This window comes from Boleophthalmus pectinirostris, unplaced genomic scaffold (genome assembly GCF_026225935.1).
Source record: "Boleophthalmus pectinirostris isolate CB_2022bp ecotype Guang Dong unplaced genomic scaffold, ASM2622593v1 HiC_scaffold_8, whole genome shotgun sequence".
Classification (NCBI taxonomy): Eukaryota; Metazoa; Chordata; class Actinopteri; order Gobiiformes; family Gobiidae; genus Boleophthalmus; species Boleophthalmus pectinirostris.
Window position 1 is genome coordinate 27,764,822 of NW_026571515.1, and position 26,744 is coordinate 27,791,565.

The 26,744-nt window shown below is 37.9% G+C and overlaps 1 protein-coding gene across 3 annotated transcripts in view; it reads left to right on the forward strand.

Moving 5' to 3' along the window:
* The first annotated feature begins 1,438 nt into the window (after positions 1-1,438).
* The window catches only part of kif1b (kinesin family member 1B), a 41,503-nt gene continuing 16,197 nt past the window's right edge, over positions 1,439-26,744 (forward strand). Inside the window, exons 1-25 of one of the 3 annotated variants that reach the window (XM_055165979.1) lie at positions 1,439-1,515; positions 1,610-1,783; positions 1,993-2,061; positions 2,163-2,341; positions 3,374-3,485; positions 3,864-3,941; positions 4,223-4,288; positions 4,432-4,449; positions 5,040-5,115; positions 5,546-5,624; positions 5,983-6,125; positions 8,448-8,578; positions 9,738-9,817; positions 10,904-10,979; positions 11,781-11,860; positions 12,190-12,296; positions 12,489-12,572; positions 12,691-12,871; positions 12,941-13,013; positions 20,078-20,183; positions 20,729-20,877; positions 21,676-21,854; positions 22,347-22,484; positions 23,788-24,042; positions 26,088-26,206. In XM_055165979.1, the coding sequence (XP_055021954.1) occupies positions 1,667-1,783; positions 1,993-2,061; positions 2,163-2,341; positions 3,374-3,485; positions 3,864-3,941; positions 4,223-4,288; positions 4,432-4,449; positions 5,040-5,115; positions 5,546-5,624; positions 5,983-6,125; positions 8,448-8,578; positions 9,738-9,817; positions 10,904-10,979; positions 11,781-11,860; positions 12,190-12,296; positions 12,489-12,572; positions 12,691-12,871; positions 12,941-13,013; positions 20,078-20,183; positions 20,729-20,877; positions 21,676-21,854; positions 22,347-22,484; positions 23,788-24,042; positions 26,088-26,206 (2,695 nt within the window). In that variant the 5' untranslated portion in view covers positions 1,439-1,515; positions 1,610-1,666. The remainder of the gene's footprint in view (positions 1,516-1,609; positions 1,784-1,992; positions 2,062-2,162; positions 2,342-3,373; positions 3,486-3,863; positions 3,942-4,222; positions 4,289-4,431; positions 4,450-5,039; positions 5,116-5,545; positions 5,625-5,982; positions 6,126-8,447; positions 8,579-9,737; positions 9,818-10,903; positions 10,980-11,780; positions 11,861-12,189; positions 12,297-12,488; positions 12,573-12,690; positions 12,872-12,940; positions 13,014-20,077; positions 20,184-20,728; positions 20,878-21,675; positions 21,855-22,346; positions 22,485-23,787; positions 24,043-26,087; positions 26,207-26,744) is intronic. The other 2 variants (XM_055165981.1, XM_055165980.1) reach the window with 2 other exon arrangements.

Genomic DNA, 26,744 nt, shown 5'->3' on the forward strand with positions numbered 1-26,744 from the left:
CTGCTTTCTGAGGACACTCTGTGCTTTGCTGTCAGCATGTGACCTGCGGAGGGCGATATGCAATCCCTGTCTCTCCACATCTCCTGCATTATTGATAAGTGCAGCAGTGAAATCCACAGCACAAGCCACTCTGTCGAGGGCGTCTTGATTCAAAGCATTTCTCGTCGAACACCCTCACGTCAAGGAGATGAGAGTGCATTCATTTCCTCATTAGACAAATTAGCATGAAATAAAGCTAATTGCAAATGAGAAGAGTGCTGACGGTAACAATAGCAGAAGTGCAGATGCGTAGTCCAACTGCAGTCTTTGTATTGGTGCACTGTTTGGATGGTTGCTAGGCTCTTGAGGCCTGTAGATTACTTTTATTAGATTTTCTTTCTGCTCTCCCTCACTGTGCCCCCATACCTCTGTACTTGTGGTGATGAAGGTATTTAGCTGCCTGCAAATAAATTCTTTGCATTGGCCTCAACAATATATAAAAATGTGTTTACTTAAGATCTGTCCTAAGCAAGCAGTTAATACAATTTCAGTGCTGAAAATCTTCTCAAGTTAATGTAGCTACCTCTCTCTTGACTGACCACCTCTGTACCTCCTCAGAGCAGTGAAAGCAAGTCCCAAGGGTCAGTGTGAGTGTGACTGGGAGGGACAACATGCCAGGGATGACTGCAGATTCGGCTTCGTTAACAAGTGCCTATAGCCTCACACAATGCAAGGACAGAGCTCTAAGCTACATCACTTTACTCCAAGAATAACCTGTTGGTAAAGTCCTGTGAAATGTGATGACGTACTGTACTGCGCAAATATGTCTAAGAAAGGTTATGCAAAGGTTTGTAGCAATGCAGAAAATGAAAACAGATGACAGTTTTGAGAACCGTGTTTTACTATGACATTCTCTTATATGCAAAATGTTGTGGAAACATTGCCAAAGCATTTTTAAAAGATGAAAAATGCTAATGACATTCATAACCATTATCCCTTCATATGATGTTAGTCCAAATATAGCAATGGTAAAGTGGTGTGATTGAGGAACAAGACAGAGTTAGCCAACATAGATCAGACTGAGCTCTCTGTAAAACAAGAGACAGACTTTTATGTTGATGGTGACTGTATTAAAAATATTGCTGTTGCATTTGTGCAAGTTTTTTCAGAATTTGACAGATAGTTCATGCATACATTTTACTTTCAGATTCTTTGCCCTGATAATGAAACAAAAAACAATAACAACTATGAGTTGAACGTGAAAATTTTAACTGTGAGAAGAATGCTAGTCATTTTAGCCATTCAAAAATTTACTGTTGTTGCTAGTTGGTTGTGCAGCTTTTGCAAAGATTGTGCTCTATGGGATTGAATGGATTTATACAAAGCATAATCATTTGGGCAGTTTAAACACTTGATTTGTTTATACTTATTCATCCTTTATTTGTTTTGTCTCTTTCAGCTATTCTCAACCCCAAAGCTCCAAAAGAACCAGCAAAGACATTCAGTTTTGACTATTCCTACTGGTCACACACTTCGGTAAGTCCAGTATAATTGATAGAAAAATGTTGTTGTTTTTTTAAGTAAAATAGTGATTTGACTACTGGTAATTACTTTCTTTGTTGTTGCACAGCCCGATGACCCTTGCTTTGCGTCACAAGACCGTGTATATAATGACATTGGAAAGGAAATGCTGGAGCATGCCTTCGAAGGCTACAATGTCTGCATCTTTGCTTATGGCCAGACTGGTGCTGGCAAATCCTACACCATGATGGGCAAAGAGGGGCAGGAAGGAATCATCCCCATGGTTTGTGATACCAAATTTTGACCAACCATTTTTTAATTTTCGAATTTTGTATTACTAGTTACAACAGTGTTTTTATATTCTTCTTACACAATACTGTACAGATTACTCACAACATTATAACCTTCCCTTCAATTGAAAGCATACTAAAACTATACATGACCTTGTGCTTTTATTTTGTGTTAAATCATTTTGATATTTGCTCTGTTTAGCTCTGTGAAGATCTATTTGAGAAAATCAGTTTAGACAACAACAAAGAAGAGCTCTCCTACTCAGTTGAGGTAAACCAGTCTACCATATTTGTTTCTCATGAACATCCCTGGACTTCCCCTCCATGACATACTTTTAATATCATATGATAACTGTGTGTAATGATTTGTAGGTCAGTTACATGGAGATCTACTGTGAGCGGGTCCGGGACTTGCTCAATCCCAAAAACAAAGGGAACTTGCGAGTGCGTGAACACCCCCTTCTTGGCCCCTATGTTGAGGACCTGTCCAAACTTGCCGTCACCTCCTACACAGACATTGCAGATCTTATGGATGCAGGAAACAAAGCCAGGTATATACAGATAACTACTATAAACTATGCACAAAAATAACACATACATTTACATATAAAGGAACAATGAAAGGATAACAGTAAGGTGAACCATTTTCACCATTCACTAATTTCACTAAAAACTCAGCATTTAAAGTTGCAATTCATGAATTTCAACTGGTTTGGTATTGGTATCCAATTTTTGTCATACATAATTATGTAATAGTTCACTTATTTTTGAATATATTTTTGAATGTACCTTTGTGCCCTGACCCAAAATGCAACAAAATGTTATCCTCTTTGCCAATTCTGTGCTACTACATTGTGTTCATTTTGTGTTTATATTGATTGGATTGTGATTAGTCCATAGTTTTAATTATGGCAAGATTTTTCCACAAATGTGTACCTCTGAGCGTGTGATATGTGTCTTAAGTCACGGGAGCTCCTTGGGGAGGAGTGAGCCCTGTCCTAATCTTCTGTGCTGACTCAGAGGGCTTATTTCGAGAACATGCTGTGTAAAGCCACTATCTCCCCTGTGGCCGTGCTCCTCCGCTCCCCACTGTATTTGTGTTCAGCATTATCCTTACACTTATCCTCCTCTGCCATATAAAGCAGTATCTAAATTCTTCCTAACAGCCTAAAAACCCAATGGCACTTAATATATACTGTCATTTAAATATGTCAAGTGCTGGTTTTCAAATCACACCACCACATTTTACAGGCCTGTAGTGTACAACATTTTTACTAACTTAAAAATGTGAAAACCTAGTACATTTTTAAACAGTTTGTTGTTGTCCGAACATGTGCCTCCCTTTCATAACAGATTGAGTTATAAACTCTTGTCAGGTTACAGACAACAACAGCTAGCATGCTAACAGGGCTATAGAGCTAACTCTGCTTCACAGAGGAAAAGCACAGCCGACAGCACTTTTTGTTCACATTTTGAGAGCTGCATATTCACAATTTTTTAATCTGTAAACAGACAATAATTTGTGAATTGAAGTAAAGTCAAGCTTCTGACTATGTGAATGTACTACATGTTTTTATTTACAGGACTGTGGCAGCCACCAACATGAATGAAACCAGCAGCAGGTCACATGCAGTGTTCACCATTGTCTTCACACAGAGGAAACACGACAACGAGACGGACCTCTCCACAGAGAAGGTCAGAGGGGACACTTTGAGTTGAATCTCAATGAAGCCTTTCTCCCCAGAGAGTTTGATGTCCCACTGTCTCATATAACATAAAGGGATAATTTATTGTTGCATACAGCCATGTGTACTTGTCATTTGATTGCTTTGATGTATCCTCTGATGACATTATTAGTGAATGAATTGTGGTAGAAAAAGTAAATTTTGATTCAGAGTTGTTTCCTGTGATTTTCATAAAACAAAGAACCCACTCTTCTGAAAACACATGGTCTATTGTAGTGAACAACATCCGATTTATGGGTTTTGGTTAGCTGTGAGTTTAAAGAGTTCCTATTGAAGTTGTCTTTGTAAAATTAAACATGATGCTAACACTTCAAATGTTTATTTTTAGGTCAGCAAAATCAGTCTAGTAGATTTGGCAGGAAGTGAACGTGCAGACTCCACTGGCGCTAAAGGGACCAGGCTAAAGGTATAACTCATTACAGCAAAGTTTATTATAATTGTCACTAAGGCTGCAAGATTAATCACAATCACTTCTAAATCAGTTTGAAGTACCAACATTTTGTCCACAAACAACAATATATCATGTATTATTTTGCAAAAAAACTAAATTTGTATTTTAATTCTCTTAAAAATATGAACTTCTAATCACAATTCCAGTGTTTGCTAAAAAAAAAAAAAAAAAAGAAATGTCACTGTCAGCCCAAATTGTCAATACTCTGTCTAATATATTGTTGTTTTTTATTACAGGAAGGAGCAAACATCAACAAGTCTCTGACCACGTTAGGAAAAGTCATATCTGCTCTGGCTGAAGTGGTGAGTGTTTTTCCATTTGGCCGCCTTCTGCTCATATCCTGAAACACCCTGCCCTGTCTTTGGGATTAGATAATGTTGGGAGTGAGGCATGCTGTAATATTTGTCCTTCTTTTTCTCTTGTGCTTTAACACCTGCTGTCTCAGGATAACTGTACCAGCAAGGTAAACCTTCAGACAGTCTAGCCACTCGCCTCTAATCCCTTCCATCAGCCTGATATGACGCCTGTTGCTCTGGACTAGTTCATTTCACTGCAGATCTTAGTGGCATGTTTAGGGAGTAACATATTTGTTCTAGAGATTGACCTATAGTTGTTTTTCTCATGGCCAATGCCAATACCAAAATTTTGTGACCTAGAGCAGCTGATGGCAGATAAGCTATGCTATGTCGTTATTTCTAGGTCTTGACATGACTGCAAACTCATGCACTTTACAATGCAATGTTCAACATAATAAAAATATAATAAAGAAAATAATATAAATAGACTTAATTTGTATGTGTAAAAAAATCAAGCCTTATGCCTTTATATCAAGCAGCTGTCACTCCAAACAAAATATCTGCCTATGCTTGAGATACCCTAAAAAGTTCAAGTATTGGCCAATATATCGATCTATCTCTAATTTGTACAGTAGCAACAGGGCGTGATATTTAAACTTTACTCATATTTACCCTTTGCTGAATGTTTCATGAGATTGAAATTTGTAAAATGCTAGTCTATTAACACTTACTATTATGTATACTATTTTGTTTGCAGAGTAAGAAAAAGAAGAAGACGGACTTCATACCATACCGAGACTCTGTTTTGACATGGCTTCTAAGGGAGAACTTGGGTAAGAAGAACCCATTTGTCTAAGATGCTTTGCAACCTGGTTACTCATCTCTACAGTCAAGAGAGAGAGAGGAGAGAGTTTATGTAATCCATGTCCTAGTATTCATATTGTAGACAGCTAGAAAAAATTAGCCACCTGCATCCTGTCAGAATAAAAAATGGAGAGGAGCAAGTGCACATTATACTCTGCCAATTTAAGAAGAACACTGTCAGCATGCTGTATTTCAAGTTAACAAGACAAGCACTCTGTTGCTCCGAGGTCACACATGTTTACAGTCGATCTCCCATATTTGGTGCTACATGTAGTACATAGCTGTTAGGAGTCCAAGCACTGCCAGCTAATACATTACTTCATCCTCACTTCAATTGGACCAAACCTGGGTTAGCATTACCACAGCATGACCCCTATCTGAACCTGCAATCAATTCCAGGTGGAAACTCCAGGACGGCTATGGTCGCTGCTCTGAGTCCTGCTGATATCAACTATGATGAGACCCTCAGTACTCTCCGGTAGGTTTTGAATAATAATAAATAAATAGACTGACTTTGTTTGTCTTCCAATTTGATCTAAAATTAACTTGGTAATTTAAACTTGAAGCAAGTCTACATCACGTATCTTAAAGTCCACTCCAGAACCAGTTAGAAACCAGAATAAGTACATATACCATTATTGTTGCTAGAAATACCAAGGGAAAGATCCAATTTAGATATTTCAGTATTGATACTTATATATCAAGTATCTAATTAGTGCTTATTTGTATCTCAGTAATGATTTTTATACCTATTGAACACTTTACACCATTATTGATCAAAGCTACACTTATGTCAACATCTCTAATTATTATTGTCCATTTTCTTCTATTTCCAGCTATGCCGATAGGGCCAAGAACATCAAATGCAATGCTGTCATCAACGAGGATCCCAACAACAAGCTGGTGCGTGACCTCAAGGATGAAGTGGCTCGTCTGAAGGAGCTGCTGCGTGCACAGGGCCTGGGAGACATCCTCGACAGTGAGTTTTGTATAAAGACAACAGCAAGTCATCTCTGCAGACACACAAAAGTACACAGTATCTATTACTGCACTTTCTCTTTTCTATATATGATGGTACTTCTCTTTCTACATCACTGTCCTGTCATTTCATATGTTGTTTCTATTTTAGTGCATGAATGTACTTTGTAGATATCATAAAACATGGCTGTACTACTAATGACTGAGTTGATCACAAACATTTCTTTTTATAAACATCACTAGATTCTTATACAGTTTAGAAAAAACAGTCAGGTCCATTGATTGAATTGATCAGTGATTGAATAAACCATCTCATAAAACTGTGATTTCATGACAGCAGCACATTTGTAGAGTGGTTGTCATATTTACAACATAGTCATTGCTTCATTTGACTGTGAACTGTGTGGGAAAAAAAACAACTTCCCAGCTCATTTATCTGAATTATCTCATAAATGAGTAAATCAAATGCTGGACTAACCCTTTATCACCTATTTAACATCAGAGTTAACAGCTCCTCATCACATTTTGTTGTGTCTGTAACTGTTTCCTCACATTGTACTGGTGCTGACACGTCTCATCTTCTCCTGCCTCCCTCAGTCGATCCTATGGGGGATGATTACCCAGGAAGTGGAATCAAATGTGTGTATATGTGGGCTAGCCAAGCGTTATCTCACCGCTCTGGCCTAACATTGCTCTTACTGCTAGCATAAGTTTGCTACAAGCTTGCATGCCTCTAAAGTGATTAATGTAAGAAATGCAAGGGGTTTGAAATCTTGATAAGAGAAGCATGCAGCTGTTTTATGTTGCACAGTGAGGGTGGAGAGGCAGCTAAATGCGCACACACAATGGAATAACTCCTGTCTCCCCAACCCCCAATCCACCGTGCTTATTCATTTGTGTGACTTACACATTTGGTGTCTGTGTGCTTTTTCTGTTTTTGTTTGACAAATAATGTGCTGAAGCTGCAGCTCAGAGCTACAGAAAAAAAGGTGCATGTATTTGAATGGTAGCTAGCTATTGTAGTAGTAGTTGTAATTTCTGTAGTTTAAACTGTTAGCATCATATTGAATCCATTATATCTCCAATATTATACCCCTGCCTAGTTTTAGTTTTAGTACTTGTGACTTTTAATAGATAAAACAAAACCTTGATGCAAATGTCATGGTGATGATTACATATCAAGTTCACCTGACATGCTATCTGACTAGCAATCTTTAAACCTACACTTTAAAGGCTATTGTTTTAATTGTGGTTTGGATGGGGGTGAGGTCTCAGTTACCCTGCTGTCCTTGAGTGCGTTATGTCGCATGCGCTGATCGACCTTTAGCCAGGCTGCAGTGGCTCTGTTACCCCATGTTTGTATGCAGGGGTGACTCAAAATGCTTGACTGTGGGCTGAACTTTGGCTGCATGGAGCAACTATCTGTCACCCCACTTGGCTAGTATTTTGGGATCTCCCAGCTCCTTCCATCCCATATGTGTTCACTGGTGGCGATTTTCACCCGATTTAGCTTAATGCAAGGGATAACGCAGTCATAGTGTGGACCAGTTTGGAATAGACTCACTGCAAATTAAGTTATCAGGGTAATTAGAATGCCTCTGTAATTACACGGTCCAAGTATTATAGCTCAGAGTGAGAGCCTGGCTACAACCTTTAATTTTGTATATAGCTACACTGCAAAAATTGAATGTCTAACCTTATAATGATCAATACAGAATATTAATTTTCATTTGAGTTAGATTGTGTTGTTTACGTAGAATATTTCACTGGTTTCTATACATTTTCAACTAGTAGATCATTTAACATGAAATAAGATAATCAATTAATTAAATTAATTAAATTAAGTAAGTAAAATGTCTTACTTAACTAATAATTTATGCCAATACATTACTTCTAATTTCAAGTCAATCTTGAAATAAGTGAAAATTACAATAAATAGTCTGAAATAAATGAACTCATCTAGAATGTTTTTATTTTTATCTTACTATCCCAGTTCTGCACTCTCTAGGGTGAAAATTGCTCTATAGTTGTCCACTTAACTGAAGTTGTCTTAATGTACAATGTGTGTCTTACATTGGTCTTCCCTTCCCTTGTCTTCTCTCCTCCCTTGTTTCCTCCACTCCTTCTTTTTACCATTTTGGTTTTCATTTTGTGTGGTTTATCCTTCCTCTCCTTATCCCCGGGCCTGTCCATCCTCTCTCCTCTTCCTTCCTCTCTTTCTCTTCGTTTCTCGCTGTGGCCTCAGACCTCAAAGACATTCAGAACAATAAGAATAGATACTTGCTAGCCTCAGAGAATCAACGGCCTGGCCATTTCTCCACAGCACCCATTGGTTCTCTGACAGCCTCTCCGTCCCTGGGCTCGCTCTGCTCTCAAGGCCTGCAGTCCGTCTCAAGCATCCAAGAGCGCATCATGTCCACACCCGGAGGAGAGGAGGCCATTGAGAGACTCAAGGTAAAATACACACAGGCCATCAGTGAAGTCTTCATCTTGAATATTTTTGTATAAGTAAAAATTACAAGTTGGTACAAGAAAAAATACACAAAAAGGATAAGGTACAAGTCAAGATCTTACTACTGATAATATTGTATTGTCTTGTTCACTGAATGACATCAGAGTTAACAAAAACAAAAGTGCTCTTTTGTTGTTAAAGATTGTAACATGTGTGTACGATTCAGTTTAATATGCCTTTTACAAACATATGTATTGAAAAACATTTAAACATATTTATATATATATATGGGACAAACTAATTCTTATATTATTACGATAAAATGATATAAATCTGGAAGTTCAAAAACATGGAGACAAGGAGCTGCTGTTATAAAACCAATGTTACTTATGAGGAGTGTCCTGCCCTCGTGAAATAAAGCAATATTTATCAAACCAAATGACAGCCTAACATGTGTTGTATAAAGTAAATTTAGTTTCAGTAATCAGGCTTTTAAAAACAAGATATTACACATCTCTACACCAACGTAATAAGATCTAAAAATAGATCAGCTACCTGGCAGCTCTGAGCAGCACATTCAACCCACACATAAAATCTATAGTATTTTAGCCTCACCATTTACTCCATGCTCCCTTATCTTTACAACACTCACGTTTCCTTATGAAGTTCAAAGACTGGGGAGCACAGAGAGCCGCAGCATCCCACTCTCAGAAGCTGCAGTTTCCATGACGACGCCTTGAGCGCACTGTCTGTCATCGAATGACGTCAAACACCAATGCACGCACAGGGAAATTAGACCAAAATAGAACCAGACTTTAGTGCCCTTTTAGTTTTGACAATGAACCATTTATTAAACATTATATAGGCTATTTTTTAAAATTTCATTTGGTATTTTTAAATGTCAATGTGTTCTATATGCTATCATCTGTAATGCAAGCTTGTAAAAATGCATGCAAGGTGTGTATACATGTGAGTAATATTGGTTGTTTTCAGATGATAGAATAGGTATCTTTCATTAGTGACATTTGATTATGATTTTGCTTTGTTTATTCAACTACATTATAAATTTGGCATTAATAGTACAGATTTTACAGGCTCCCTTATTTGTTCAGCTGTTATGTTGTTTGAAACACAACATTATTTATTTACCTTTTTACTCAGGAATCGGAAAAGATCATTGCTGAGCTGAATGAGACCTGGGAGGAGAAACTGCGTAAAACTGAAGCAATCCGAATGGAAAGGTAAGTACCAGCCTCAGTAGACATCTCTAACCTTGTGTTTCCAGGGCGGAGCGGTTTGTCTCTCGGGGCATCACTCATTTGGATCTTGTCTGTCTCAAGCACTTCCCCATAGCCTCGTCTCCATCTCTCCTTATTTTAAGTTTAGACTGTCTGACACTTTAACTATCCTGTCTGCTCTTATTCTGTCCATTTCACGTGTATCTGTTTTGTTGTCATGCCCTTTACTCATCTGATATACATTAAATCACTGTCACATGATGGCCAGTCTGCCTCTTGTCACAAAAATGACTTCAGTATTATACACAGCAAATATTTTTACAGCAAATATTTTTCTTGAATCTAATCACGTCTGACATACTAATCAAGAAAAATATTATTCATTGTCACATAATCGGTGTTTCAATTGGTTATATAGCTTACACTGCCCTCCACCTATGAAAAATGTTGAGCAAATGTAGCCCTAAAGAGCCAGTATTGTGTATTGTAATATAAAATTTTTTAGTTATGATTACGTGCCAGCCATCTATATATGCATGTTTCCTCCAAAGATGTTTTTTTTTTGATATAGCTAAATATAAAATATTACATTCATACAGTGTTATCAATGTTTCTTCCGCTGCACAAGAACCACCTCCAGATTCGATAGAAATAGTTTTAATCTGGAGTGCCATCTTATTATTTATCTTCAGGCAGTGAATCATCAAAGCAAAATGAATAATGCCGGATTTAATTTGTTATTTTCAAAACTTTCAGCAATTGTTTATTCCTAAAGGGTGTCTTGTGCTTTTTATTAACATAATTTTATCAGCCATGGGTAAAGTGGGCCTTTGGGTTCAATTAGATATACAGCCAAATCAGAGAAGGAAAATGTCATATGAAACTTGCATCATATTTTAAATGGTAACAAATCTGTAAGTATGAACTTCACTGAAGATTAAATATGGGGCTGACCAACCAGGATTTAATATATATTTATGGAGTTGAAGTTATTGCATCAAAGATTTTGTTGAGTTAAGCAATTGCCAGACATAAGCAGGCTACTGTATGCAATCAAGCTCACAAAAAGTCTGAATTATTGTTTTACAGAGAGGCCTTACTGGCAGAAATGGGTGTTGCGATCCGTGAAGATGGTGGCACTTTGGGCGTCTTCTCTCCTAAAAAGGTACGTCGTGGACACAGCACAAAATTGGACATAAAGTGTCTAAACTGTGCCATTGCTGCTGATGCTCACGTTTCCATCATCACTTCCTCCTCTGTGTCTGTGCGATCTTTCTCATGGGAACTTCCCTTCATTGTCCTTGTATTTTCTCACTCTTTATCATCTCTTTTCCTCTTCTTTTTTACTTTGGTTTTATAGCTTAGTCAGGAATTTGAGGGTCCTTTTGATTTTCCAGCCCAAAAGGTTTGTAAAATGGAGTTAGCAGTGAACAGATCTTACTACAGTAGTTGAAATTAGGCTTATTAGTGTTGTATAATTCTCCAAAGACATATAAAAATATATAGAGAGAGCTTGTTTTCACTCCCTTGTAGTGACTAGAGCTTAAAATGGTGTAATTTTTTTGTCATGTGCCACATTTAACACCAGTAGCCCTTAGAACAACACTTTTCTTTGTTGAATTAAATGCTTCCATTGCTTTCCTCAATCCTCCTCTTTAACTGCATTTGTTTTTTGTTATTCTGTTCAAATTTATTTGTTTTCCATTCTCTTTTCTTTCCACCATTGCTCTTCCATGGGTTAGCCTTTTGTTGAGAAGTCTTTTGAGCTCTATATAGATCATGGGTTCTTTTCCCCAAAAAAGGTTGGTGTTTTGGGTCATAGATAGTAGCTTTAATTGTTGAAAATGAATTTGAAGTGTATCCAATTGACATTCTGACGTTGATTTATTTTTTATTACATATTTATAAACAAGTGTTCCTTACCGTGCTTGTGGTAAAAGTTTTGTGTCTCATGTTTCTTATCTAGACTCCACACCTGGTTAACTTGAACGAGGACCCGCTCATGTCAGAGTGTCTGCTCTACTACATCAAAGACGGCATCACAAGGTAACAGTAATTTCAATACTGACTGTGAAAAAAGAAGAGGTCCAGGGGTTTTCTCTATCACCTAATGAGTCACAAGCAAAAAGGGGGGCATGAGTTTGTGATGCTGCACATGTGTCAATGAGTCAGTCTTCATTTATAGCACTTAACAACAGCAACAACCACTGAACCAAAGAGCTTTCCATACATGCAGCAATCAATACATCTGTGTATCATTTAGAAAAATGTACATTTAAGTAAAATTAACAGCAATACCAAATCTTTAGAAGACAAATATAACAAGTTATGCTTTTGGGAAGATAAAAAAATTTAGTCTAAAATGTCTTTTCCAGGGTGGGCCAAGCAGATGCTGAAAGGCGACAGGACATTGTTTTGAGTGGAGCTCATATCAAAGAGGAGCACTGCATTTTTCGCAGTGAGAGAAATGCCAATGGAGACGGTAAGTAAAAAAGTACATTTGTTTTTATATATTTGGTTAGCAAAAAGGTCTGTTGTATACTTGGGCTACTGAAAGTGTTACTGTACTAATACTTAAATGGTCTTAAATGGTTTCAGACATCCAAAAAGAATAAAACAAACATAGTTAGACTTACTTAATTTGTACTAACTATATTTTTGATTTCTTCTGAAGTGGTGGTCTTGTTGGTGCCTTGTGAGGGATCAGAAACATACGTCAATGGAAAACGTGTTGAGGATGCGATCCAGCTCCGCTCAGGTGCAACACTTACTTGACATAAAATCAATGAAATGTATTTCTGATGTGTACCCAACATTAATGCACTGGGATATTGAACCTGACCTTTCCTGCTGTTTTCTTTTCCTCTTTTTTCCAGGTAACCGCATAATCATGGGCAAGAACCACGTTTTCCGGTTCAACCACCCAGAGCAGGCGCGTGCCGAGAGGGAGAAGACGCCCTCCGCTGAGACTCCTGTGGAGCCTGTGGACTGGACCTTTGCCCAGAGGGAACTCCTGGAGAAACAGGGCATCGACATGAAGCAGGAAATGGAGAAAAGGTGAGTGTCCATATTAAGCCTGAGGTTAGAAGATGAGTATTTGAGATGGTATTTTGTTTTATTGTTTAGGCTGACTGAAATGGAGATACTGTACAAAAAAGAGAAAGAGGAAGCAGATCAGCTCCTGGAACAACAGAGACTGGTAAGTGCATTTTAAGATGGAGTACTGTAAAGCCGGATTCACAAAGGGAGGGAATCAATGTTAGATTTTTAAATAGTACATATGAACCAAATCTGTTTTACAGATGTGGAGTGGACTTACTTAACTTTAGCAGTAAACCAAATTGCACTCATTTGTGTGTGACATTTGTAACACTACTTCCAAAAGATGTAATGTCAAAGATGGTCATCTGGACAATGTTAAGACCACTTTTTCCAGTTAACAAAAAAAAAAAAAAAATTCAACAGTATTTTCCCAGTGAGTAAACCTTTTTGTGAAACTGGCTCATATTTTAAACAAATAGAAGTGTATTTTTCAAAGCTAGTTACATTTTAAATTAATTGTTTGTTTTATATTATCTGGATTCTATTTTGTATGAAGTGATAAAAAGTTAAAGCATGGTTTATGGCCACCTTGATACAGTCATTTTGGGCTTTTGGATCCTCCTATAGTTCCCCTGAGTCTGTTTAATCCTGTCTAGTACTAATTCTCACTCTGAGCTCTGACACTGAGATGTGTGAAGTGCATGTCCGTTCTTCTTGCATGGAGGATTTTCTGGTTTTTAGACTGAAGAGCTTTCCCTCGTCTCCTTTTGATTTTCTGTAGCGATTTGATTGAATCAAAAATAGACTGTGAAGCTTTCTATTTTCTCCCCTTTCCTTGTCTTTCCCATAGAACCTTGGGAATCCTGCAAAACAGCACCCTGTGTTTAGTTCATGCTAAATGGTTAAACAAAGATACAAAATACAATATTAATTATCTATTGATTAAAATAATTTTGTACTGTGGTTTTCAAGCAACGCTGCTTTGCATGGTTCTTAAAATTGGTAAAAAGCATGGTTTCTTAACTCCTTGAGTGCTGGTTCTGGACTAAAGTGAAGCCAACTTTTAGGCTGCTGTTGATTTGCTTGAATTAGATTTTCTGCTTTAGTTTTCTTGCTCTGTTTTGTCTTGAATTTAATTTCTTCAATGCAGTTGCTGATAAGTTCAATGCATTGTGTTAACTCAATTCTTCTGTAGTTTTTACAGTGACAATGTGGTTTCTCATTGACTTCTTTGGCTACCCTTTTGCATTTGTTTAGCATACTAGGGCTCAGCAACAGAGAATGTATTTGTCAAAGTTTTTTTTAAATAATTTTGGTTTGATGTGCAATGCTATAGACACAGGAATGTCACAGCGATACACTCAAAAATGGAGATTTTGGACCAACCAGTTGTGATCTGTAATGGATTTGTCAATAGAAATGAGAAACTGCATTTTTCCGACTAACATTTTTCTTGTAGTGGATTAACACCTCTCACATCTGCCTCTTGTCTTTCTACTGGCTTTCTGATCAGCTGCACAACTCTGCTAATACAAAGCTAACACTCAAACCTTCTGGACTAAAGGGGAAAGCTCCCAAATCGAACTACATGCATGCCACAATTTTGGGGGATCAGAAGATGAAGACCATCTCAAGGCTCCAATAAGTGCCTTTGCTTCATTGATTTACGTTATCTAATATTATATACATGCTTTACCTTTACTTTTAATACCAGTATGCAACATTGGGAACAATCATCACAATCATGTCAACCATTTTTCATCAATTCCACGTATTCATTCAGTCCTACATCGATAAATTATTGTGAAAAAGTCTGAACAAGAAAGTCAATGAAAGCCACTTTTGGTTGGATTTTTGTTTTAAATTTTTGTGTTGTTTTGCATGTTGGCATACATTTTACTCTTCATTAATGTATGCAGAAAAAGAATACATATTGAATGTATTCATGCTCTCAATAGCTATAAAGTGATCCAAATTAAGGTTACTTGATTACATGACTTTTGCTCCTTAATGTGTTCCCATGTTGCATATTCATACCTTAAATCATTCTTTTAAAACAAAAGGCATCTTTTCATCTTCCTTTGATTTCTCATTGTAATTTCTCCTTTTTGGGGCTCATTTGGTTTGTTTTCTTAAGGATGGCGACTCTGATAGTGGGGATGACTCAGATAAGAGGTCATGTGAAGAGAGCTGGAGACTGATCACATCACTGAGGGAAAAGCTGCCCCCCAGCAAACTCCAGACCATAGTGAAAAAGTGCGGCCTTCCCAGCAGCGGCAAGAAGAGAGAGCCCGTTAAGATGTACCAGATCCCCCAACGCCGCCGGATCACCAAGGACTCCAAGTGGGTCACCATCTCAGACCTGAAGATCCAGGCTGTTAAAGAGATTTGCTATGAAGTGGCCCTTAATGACTTCCGACACACCCGCCAAGAAATCGAAGCACTGGCCATAGTTAAGATGAAGGAGCTCTGCGCCAGCTACAGTAAGAAAGACCCCAACGAGCGAGACTCATGGAGGGCAGTGGCCCGAGATGTTTGGGACACTGTGGGGGTGGGAGATGAGCGCATCGAAGACGTCATCACCAACGGGACACGGCCAGGGTCTGGTGTAATGGATGAACTCAAGGTGCACATTGATAAACTGGAAGACATCCTGCAGGAGGTGAAGAAACAGAACAACATGAAGGATGAGGAGATCCGAGCTCTAAGGAACAAGATGGTCAAAATGGAGAAGGTTCTTCCCCTCATGGACAGTCAGGACAAGCCTCAGAGTGCCCAGCCCCCTGCTGTGCCCTCCTCTCTGCCCTCTGTTCTACCTGTAGCCCAACCCTCTGCTCAGAGCTCTGTGAGGACTCCCAGTCCCCGAGAAAGGAAGCCCCCTATGCCTGAAAAGTCTGATGTGGAAGAAGTTGATCCACAGTCAGGCCTCCCATCAGGAGATGACCCAACCCTGAAGCGGGCGGAAATGCGCTGGATGAGGCAGGACCAGCAGCGGCTGAAAAACATGCAACAGCAAGAGATCTCGAAACAGCTGCGCAGGAACAACGGGCCACATCGATTCATCCCCCCAGAAGACCGCAAGCTGCGCTTCCCTTTCAGAAGTAACCCTAAGCACCGAAACTCATGGAGCCCTGGCACCCACATCATCATCACAGATGAGCAGGTGATCGAGCTGAAGGTGCCTAAAGAGGCAGTACAAGAGGAAGAGGAGGAGGATGAGACTCAGTGCAGAGAGAGAGTGGCAGCGGCAGTGGTACAGGTGGCCCTGCCTAGTCCTGCAGCACAGAGGAGGAGCAGTGAGTCTGATCAGAGCCAGGGGCCCAGGCAGAACCACAGGAACCAACAGAAGCAACAGTATGAACGGGGACGTAGCAACTCCTTTAACCACCGCCAAAGGGCGTCGGGGTCCATGGGGTCCATGGGGTCCATGGGGTCCATGGGGTCCATGGGGTCTATGGGGTCCATGGAGTCCTTACAGCAGCCTGAGCCCCGGAGGCACATACAGCCATTTTATCCCCCGCGAAACCACTTACCCCCTCATCTGCCTCCACCCATGTACCCTCCTCAGCAATACCCCCAGCCTTGCCAGTACAATGGCATGTTTTACCCTGATGGCAGCTTCAGTGGTTTCCAGGAGTACTCCCACACTGACCAACCAAACCATCCAATCAGCTTCCAGCCCCCGCCCCGAATGCGCAGACAGTTGTCTGCTCCTAATCTCAAAGCTAACCGAGAGACAGTGGTTTGAGTCAGTGTTAGTCCAATGTTTCTTAGGACAAAGACATTACAGATCACAAACTGTGAACAACGCTGACTTTTGCACTTGAACAGTGTTTTCTTGGTTGATCCAAAAATATGTGTTATACATAGACTTTTTATTGTTGTCATCATATATACTGTGTTATCAATTCTGCTGCATTGTGTATTGTCATCATTAGGATGAGAGAACTGTCAGGGGCAACTGGAGAGGGCAGACAATAAGGAGACAGTGCTAAAAGAAAACCCATGCCGAACCCTCTTCATTTTTAGCATGTTTGACAATTGATAAATCATGATTTGATTTGCCAAATCCTTTTTCTGAGTTTACATATTTGCCATGTTAGTATTTGTATCAGCCGCTGCATTTTAAAACATGATGCTCTTTGCATTGAATCATTTGTTTTTGCTATGAACAACAGAATGCTACATTTATATGGTCATATGGCCATAACAATTCAACATTTTTAGCTCCCTCATTGTTTTTGTTTCTGAAATCATTGGATTAGATCAGGAATCTAACATCCAGTATGTTCTTTACTTAAATTATTTGTTGGTGCATCAGTTTATCTTTAATTGTAATTGGAAGGTGATTCACTTCACTCACTCCTGTGGTTTTTCATTTCAATTTGTCTATTTTTATTCAGCCTGCAGCTCCGGCTCTGTTAACTCTATACTTTACAATATGCCTAATGAAAAATGCTGTTTATCAATGAGATGAATTAAGCCTTTCTGGATGATCTTTTAAATATATTGTATAGTACAAAATATGCTGCCTTCTAAAACCGTATTTGCACTCCCCATTTTATAAGCTCTAATTTCTCAAAGAGCACACATAGTAAGTTAACTTGTAAAAAATATATAGAATATATATTTTGTAAAAGCAGTTTAATCCCCAATTTCTATAGTATGTTTCTCCCTAAAATCAAAATACATTTTCATGCTAAAATAAAACAGCTGGATGTATTTGACAAAATGTCATTTATTTTTGTGTTTCAAACTTTCACTAAATAAACCCTCCGCTTCACCTCTTATCCAATGGAGGTCTCACAGTGTTGTCATGGTTCCCAAAGACTCACTGTGCAAATGTTGGAGGGAAGACAAAGACTTGAACTATTTGCATTTTTTTTAATGGACTGTCCATGGGAAATGAGATTTTGATGATTGCCTTTCACAGTCTGCATAGACATCAGATCCTTTAGTCTGCTATTTGTTCTGTGTCTAGAGAGTCAATCTCTAGACCCTGCTGCTGCTGTAGCTTTAACTCATTCATACATCTATATCACAGATGGCCTTTCAATCAGTCATGTTGCAGCTTGGATGTCTTTTTTAAACAATCAAACATAGTCCTGTTTGATATTAAACTTATCAGTATGTTATGCCTTATTATTCTATAACAAAACCAAATAATCAAATGCTCTGCAAGTGTCTTCACCATGTGATCTTTTTATTGCCTTATATCTTTGCATGGAATCCTCCCTTTGTTATTATTATTACAAATTTGTACTGGTGCTGATGGCTACCAGGTAGCTGGAAAGTAAACTATCAAATAGACATTGTACAGAAAAGTGTTTTAAATATTCTATACCATACAGTGTAAGTGTCTGCATCAGGTGCATATGATTGTTGTATGTCTGGTGTCCTGTCTTGACTTTTTCAAGTGCCTCTTGTGGCTGTGTAGAAGTCCATATTTGAACAAAACAGTTTCATCGGTATTTCTGTGTTATTGGAGGTTTATTTGAAGGTATGGCTGAAATAAAATGACAAGCTCTGAGTGCAGTTCTTTTGTGTTGAAATTGTTTATCAAATTTTAATTCATTTAAAAATTGTTCAAAAGGATGAGATCACTGTCAGCCTGCTGTACCCAAGGGGGGTGACGAGTTATAGACACTGTTAAAACAAGAAGTACAATGCAACTCTTAAAGTAGGAAACCAAAGCATTCCAACTTGACTTACAAGTTCAGTAATAATACTAGCAATACTTAGCACCTGACCGTTTTGAAGACGAGTGATAATCAGACACTTTATTTGTATTTAGAGTGCTGTGTTGTCTCTGCTTCCACACACCCAGCTTTAGTTGAATACAATATAGTTTTTCTCAAGATTGAGTTGTTTTGGTGTTGGCTGGATTTCAGCAAGGAAGAGGTTAATGACCAATGAATAGCCCCCATTGTTTCTCCAGAAGACACTGAACGCACCAGATGAGGTCATTGGGACCACAGCCCGTTCTGCCCCGAAGAGAATGGCGCCCCTCATTGGATTACATAGACTTAGCTCCCACCAGCTATCTGCTTTCCCTCCAGGCTTTATGGACAATGCACAAAAATGCATTTTATAGATGTTTATTTGAATTAGAATAATTTATGTAGCAAAATGTTACATGAATACAAACATGGGTGTGTAATGATAAAAATAACACTCCTATATAGCAATTATTGACCAAACACAACTTTTGCATTTTTTCATTATTCATCCAATCCAACTGATTTATGCACCTGTATTCTGCATGCATTTTTATGCTATGATTTATTTACAATTTTTGTTGCATAACAGTGCCTCATTATTATTGAGCTTGAACTCCAAACAAATAGGTTAGTTTACCTGTTTTTGAGGTGTGCATACAGTTTCAGACCTGGGACATAAAATTAATTTAGATTTAGTTATATTAAGACTAAGGTAAGGTTAAGGTGCACTTTATTGTTTTCTGCATTTAACCCATCCTTCAATGCCACTGGAGCAAACTGTCAGGAGCAGTGGGCGACACTTGGGGACTTTTAGTCCCTTAGTCAGGACTGCCTTAGTTGTAGAACGAGGGGGAACATGCAACAGAAAACCACAGGAAGACATGGACTGTGTTAAATGAATAACATGGTGCTTACCAATCCCACCATGAGGAAGCATCCTTGTTGTATCAGTGGTCAAACAAATAAACAACATTTGGTTTGTTTAAAGACTTTTATATTTGGAAGCAGGGCCAGTCTGACATAGCCAATAATATACAGGTAACCTAGAAAAAAATTTACTGTTTTAAAGTTGCGTTGTGTAACTTTTCTGGTGGAGGGCTCACCACCTACTTTGTTTCCATGGTGATGTTATTACTTTGTCTGCATTTTCCCACAGTGGGGCAAAAAACATGTATATCTGGCATATTGGCACCAGGCCAGGTTGCGGGTCAGATCTGTTGAGGGGCAATCCCACTTTCAATAAGAATACATATTTTTAAAGTTATTTTTGACCAATAAAACACCTGTAGTTTGAAAAATGTTGTATATTTAACCATAATACCATACTGTCAAACCTGCCAGGCAAAGCAATAACATCTCCATGGAGACAATCATATGCGGATAACCCATCAGTAAAGTTACACAGTGCACCTTTATATATAATTTATGTAACTGTGCACTCCCTTTCACATGGATGTATAGCAGTAGTCCATACAGTGTGTCCCCGTTTGTATGTGTCCAGGTTTATGAGAGCAAACTGCAGGAGCTTCAGAAACAGGTGGAGACACGCTCACTGGTTGCTGAGACACCTGACGAAGATGATTTGGAAGACGAGGAGGAAGAAGAAGGTGCGTGGTGTATTCTATGGTGGAGAGAGGCAGTCTGTCAACACTTAAGTGCAGCAGAATAAATGCATTCTGTGTTCTATATTTTCTATAGAGCCTAAACTATTTGGATGTACGTATTTTTTCTATCAAAAACAAACCCTTCATATTAACAGTTTCATTACAGTAAATCTTCATTGGTTGGTGACAATGTCATTAATACCATCATCATTAATAAACAACTATACAATCATTAACATTACATCTTTTTATCTTACTGGGAACATTAGAACTTATTTTAACTCCAGCAATAACTCACTGTGTGCTAATTACAATAGCAAGAAATATTAAGACTTTGTAATAACAAAATTTCTCAATTTACTTGAGAGTAAAGTAAGTGCATATGCCTTTATTCATTAAATATATTGATTGTTTTGTAAATTGTAACAGGAAGTGGATGAAATGAAGTAGCACAGATGTAACACTGTAAATTTATTTAGCATTCATACAGTAGCAAAATTACCCTGTTTAATTTTATTAGTAATATATCTTATGAATCATATCTACAGTGCCGTGGACCCAGCATGAGTATGAACTGGCACAGTGGGCCTTCAGGAAGTGGAGATATCACCAGTTTACCTCCCTTCGAGACCAGCTCTGGGGCAACGCAGTCTATCTCAAAGAGGCCAATGCAATCAGTGTGGAGCTAAAGAAAAAGGTTGGTAAAAGAATTTATGATATTATATAGTATATTTAACCGCAATATATATTTTATTGTAAATAGCTTGAGGTGTCCACAAATCACAAGTTGTTTGCTCAATAATCAAGAGATCACAATTGTTACATTGTAAAACAGATATAAAATTTGCTCAAAATCAATGAACTACCTTCACCATAAAGCACCACATGAGTAATATAGCTGTCAGAGTGTGGTGTTGGTGGCAGATGGAAAATATATGGTTTGGGTTAAATTTGTCAAAAGATATATTTACTTTAATTTATATTGTTTGAACATGGCAGGTTCCCGGGAATAGAAATGACCTTTTGACCTCAACCTCAAAAGCTGTAAATTGTGACACTATATTTATGCCACTAGTACTATTGCCTGTCCACTACTACTACAACTACTGATCCTAGCTACCATGAAAAAAGCAGAAAGCACTGTCTATACCAATGGGGTCCGATCATTTTCCTCCAGTGAGTTACTTACAAAACCAGAAATACTAAAGAGCTACTCATTTTAGTGGTAACAAGGAATTGAGTATATATAAGAGCCTCAGCAAGCCTTAGATGGGGTACAGTTAGACGTCTATAAAACATAAACTATTATCCATTTATTAGAGCACAAATTTAGGCATTAAAATTATACTTCTACAGTAGTAACAGCCATTTAATTTATGTTAGTTATTCAGCACAATATGTATAATTCAGAAATCTCTTTGTGAGCTACTTAGAAAGGGGTGGAGGGCTACTGGTCTATACAGTATATTAACAAAAATGTGTTTTTCTTCTTTAGGTACAGTTCCAGTTTGTGTTGCTGACGGATACGCTGTACTCCCCTCTGCCTCCGGAGCTGCTGCCCCCTGAACCAGAGAAGGACCGTGACCCTCGACCTTTCCCCCGAACCGTTGTGGCTGTGGAAGTGCAAGACCTCAAGAATGGGGCTACACACTACTGGTCCCTTGAAAAACTTAAGTAATGCCAGTTTTATAATAATTCAAATGTTTAGGTTATGCTTGACTATAACTGTATGTTTACAATATTACTGCAGCATTCCAAATGAGCTGGAGCTAAAAAAGTCTTGGGTGAATTATTCATGTATAGTCAATGGTCCTTTATAAGCCAGTATATAGAAATTACTGTCATAAAACACTATTTACTTTTACCTTAGTTTATAATGTAATAATAATAATGGTTGCACTGTACCACAATATCTCAATATAAAATACTGGAGGTGTACAAAATTAGAAGTGTATTAAAAATGTTCTAAACAAGGTTAGGTTTTTTACCCTTTTTTAATTTTATTTTATTATCATGATAACCTTAAAAAAAGATTGAGATATTTTTTGTCATCATTTCCTTTCTCTAATGTGCTGTAAAAATAGTGTTAATATCAGATCTCTTACTGAAAGCTGCATGCTCTTTTCACCTCTCATTAAACTAAAATGTGTGTGTGCTGATCTGCAGACAGCGGCTGGACCAGATGAGGGAAATGTACGATCGTGCTGGAGAAATGGCCTCCACTCACCAGGACGATGCAGAGGGTGCGCTCACAGGCAATGACCCCTTCTACGACCGCTTCCACTGGTTCAAACAGATTGGCAGGTATGTCATGTTATGTGAAAATTGAGTTTTCATATTTTGTTACATTCATAGTCATTATACCTTAATATGAATTGATGTGTAATAAACCGTACGTACCACAGGTACACCATGGATCATTTTTCATTTTGTAAATTATGTTTGATCAATAATTTTTTATTTTCATTGTAATTATATCAGTGACTGTTGTTACATGTGCACTTAAGTTTAAATTTATTTAAATGAAGATTATTTAAATGAAATGTAAACAGCAGAATCACCCCTTTTTTTTTCTTTCTACAGATCATGGTCTATGATTACTAACATCAGATTTTGCAGTTTACATATTATTTAAGTAATTTAAAGGTCCAGAAATCAGATTATATTCTGATTTTGGTGTGCATGTACACAAAGCCAGTGCCCTTTTCCCCATATCGTCATTGTAAAGTTTTCTTTTCCTTTTTTATTGTGAACCTGGCCAGCTGGTTCATACCTTCATTCTACTTGTTTTGAGTACTGTTTAGTAACTACTTTGTAGTTACTAAAGTACAAACATTTATCTAAATTATGTTTCCCTGGTTGATTTTATAAAATAATAATCAAATTGTTACCTTCATTTCTTTATTTCTAATATCAAACTCAAATTGGGAAATACCTCATGACTGGCCAGGTCACTTTCATTCATTGTTTCATTTTTAATTTAATATGTTTTATTCACTTTGTATTTGTAATGTTAAAAGCAATTGTGAAAACATGTGCTGTTGGTTGGTATTAGTTTCTCCTCTTGTAGCCTACAGATTTGAGTAAATTTATGTTAATCCTCTTAAGGGACCCATAATTTGTTATAAAATAGTGTTTCAATCCCTGCAGCTTTTGGTAATACCTGCTCCAAATGAATAAGTCAATCCCATTTTTTATTCACAATCACATTAAGATATCTGAAATTATTTGAAAATTGTTTAGTTTTCTGTGAGGAGCAAAAGTAATTTATGTACAAATCTGGTTTATTTCATAGCCCTTAATATTTGCTATTTTTGTATGGTAGAATAGCAATCTGAAGTCAGTTCTTTTGATTTTTTGTTTGTTGGTGGTCTTCATTATGCCTTTCTATAGATTGTAGATTGTTCACTTACTTTTTCCTAACTCTAATAATTCTAACACTATATCAAAATGTTGTTCAGCCTTATTATAGTGTCCCCACCCTTTTAGGAAACCTATTTTACAATTGACCACATAATATTTCCTCTATAGCATCCCTTTATACCTATTTACTATGACTTTTCCTTGATCTCCTCGATTGTCCAAACACAACCATTCCTCCATGTAGCAGTTCGCCCATTTTCAATGGCTGTGTGAATGAGCGCCTGGCTGACCGCACTCCGTCACCTACCTTCTCCACAACGGACTCTGAGATCACGGAGCTGGCAGACGAGCGTCAGAGCGAGATGTCAGACCTGATGGATGACGAGGCGTTTGTGGACGACACAAGCTCAGATGCCGGGACAGAGGAGGGCTCGGACATCTTTAGTGACGGACAGGACCCCTTCTACGACCGCTCCCCCTGGTTCATCCTGGTGGGAAGGTTGGTGACCGCCATTTTGCACATCTGTTTAGGCAGGGGCGGGGTTGATGGTGCTGTTGGCTTTCTGGTCTTAAGATTAGGACTGAGCAGTATGGTGTTTGTGGCTTTTTTTTATTTTTTATTTTAAAGAAATCGTCATATTGTGATTTAATGCTTTTGTTTAAGTTGTTTGTTGTTATTAAACTATTAGACTTTTTCCTACCCACTCCTCCAACTGGCTGAATGAATCTGTAAGGTCTGAATGAATGACTAGTGGATTTATTCACTCACACTGAAATGTGAGCGCTCAGAACCAGTAGCTGTTTAGTTGCCTCTTAAGGGCAAAGTTATTTTTTTGACATTAGGTATTCAGGTTAAAATATATAATAAAGTTACTTTATTTTGTGAATCCCTTTTTGTGATAAATCAAACTGAATAAGCTAATGGCATCGTTGTAACAGATTCTTTGCTGTGTAAGTTAAGTATCTTTCATCACTGTTCGTATCTCAGCTTGTGGAAATAGTCTTGCTAAACAAGTAGTGCATTAAAACCTGGATGAACTAGATAGAATCAAAAGCAGTATAGTATTACAGTGCTCTGCTTCATTAAAAACAGCCAGTAAATTGATTAATCTGAGCCCTCATATGCCTTCATAATTATAAGCCTTCCATGCTGTGAAAATAATTTGCAGAATCAGATTCTGAATTCATCACAGCATTTCAAAGATAAATGAAAAACAGCTTTGGACGAGTGCGATTAGTCATCCTTCTGCGCTCGTACGACTGCTTTGTGTGACTTTAAAATCACTGACCAGAAAGCCACCATCGTCTCCTCCTCCTCCCGTCTCAGCCTGACGCCTTACCCCCCACCGCCATCGCAGCACTGACTGTATTAACTCCATCTGTGTGGCTCTGTTAAAGTTCAGCTCCATGTCACATTACTTTTAATGACCTGTCAAACCCTTGAACCATTTTTATTTTCTCATTATGTTGTGAATATTTGTTTTGTTAATCTTTTATGTTTAACCACTGTATTTTGTAAATGTTTTACAAATAATAATATGCAAAAACTCATATTAATTTGTAATAGGTAGGTATTGGCCTGATATATTGGGAAATGCTGCCAACATCACCATAGCAATATTCCCACCAATGTGGTGTCCATCCCTTATTTAAAGTCAGAGAGGTAACCTTCATGATGTATCTGATGATTATAGGGGCTTCTGACAAAAAATACATATTTTCCTTACAACTATACTTCTAATTCTCCATCAGAAGTCTCCATATTAACTTGTAGTCTGCTAATTAAGTTAATGTGCCGATCACAGCCAAAGATGATGAATTAAAGCAGGCACTGGGCCAAACAGTCTCAGCTCCAGCCGTAGCTCAGCAGCTGCGTCACTGTAACTTCAGATCCATCTGATTTATTTTTCTCTCCTTCGCCTCGGCCTTGGAGCAGTGAGAGCAGCAAAACATAAGCCCACCAACAAAATGTCACCAAGCTTGTAAATTGTAAACTGACATACAGACAAGACAAGCATAAAAACATACTAGATTATGTCTGGCTAAAAACACATTTACTCAATAAAGAAGTGAATTGGCAGTTGTCTGTTGTTTCTAAGCTGTATATGATTGCACAAAAGGTTGATGTTGAGGAGATATTTCCACTGGAAATAGTTAACATATTTTACCTTTTTTCAATCTAATTAACATTAACAAAACAAACGGCTGTTGTTTTTAATGTGTTTATGTTTACTTTCTGTCCTCCCTTTATTTGTTGTAAGATCCCCCTCTCCCATTCATTTTTCATGTTTTACCATGTCATTAATGTATGCATTTTTTTCACATTTGGTTTATTTCTGCTTTGGGGTAGAAAATGCTTGTAATTATTTAAATGCAATGTTTTTGTGTTGTATAACCATTAAGAATCCATACTTCATCTTAATTAGAAAGCAGTACAACAAATATGTAGGAGTCCATTTTAAACCCAAATGTGTTGGACACTCTATTCAACACAAGTACATTGAAGGTGATAATCTCCCTATCTTCCTTTCTTTCTTTCATCAGGGCCTTCGTGTATCTGAGTAACCTGCTGTACCCGGTGCCACTGGTGCACCGCGTTGCCGTAGTAACGGAGAAGGGTGAGGTGCGCGGTTTCCTGCGTGTGGGGGTCCAGGCCATAGCTGGTGAGTAATTAATGAGGCTCCCAAATGAGCTGTTACAGACGCAAGCCTTTTCCACACCCTACAGTATAACCCATGATGTCATTTTACTGTTTTAAACACACCAGCTGCAGTAGTAATCATTTGTGGAAAGTTGATACACCCTAAATGAACATTTACTCAACAAAATATATCATAACATACATAAAAATAGAATCTCAATGTTGCAGGATGGCCTAGGGGTTAGACTTCTGCACATCATGAGATCTGTTCCCATTTCCAAGTATTGGCTGAAAGTTTTTCCTTGCTATCTCTCCCTGTCCACAATCGTTAATGTCCATTACAGTAGAGCTTATGGGTGGTGTAAAAATGAATAAATAATATATAATTTTGTAGCTTTTAGTATCAAGTGAATGATTTCAGTTTTACACACACAACATGTTGCGTTGATGACATTTTTTTTTCTTTTTTTTGCTGAAGTACTTGATGTGAGAGCTACAGAAACTGCATTCCTTTGATGTGCTGTCAGTTGCAGTCTGTTCTGAATACTACTGTAGATCTT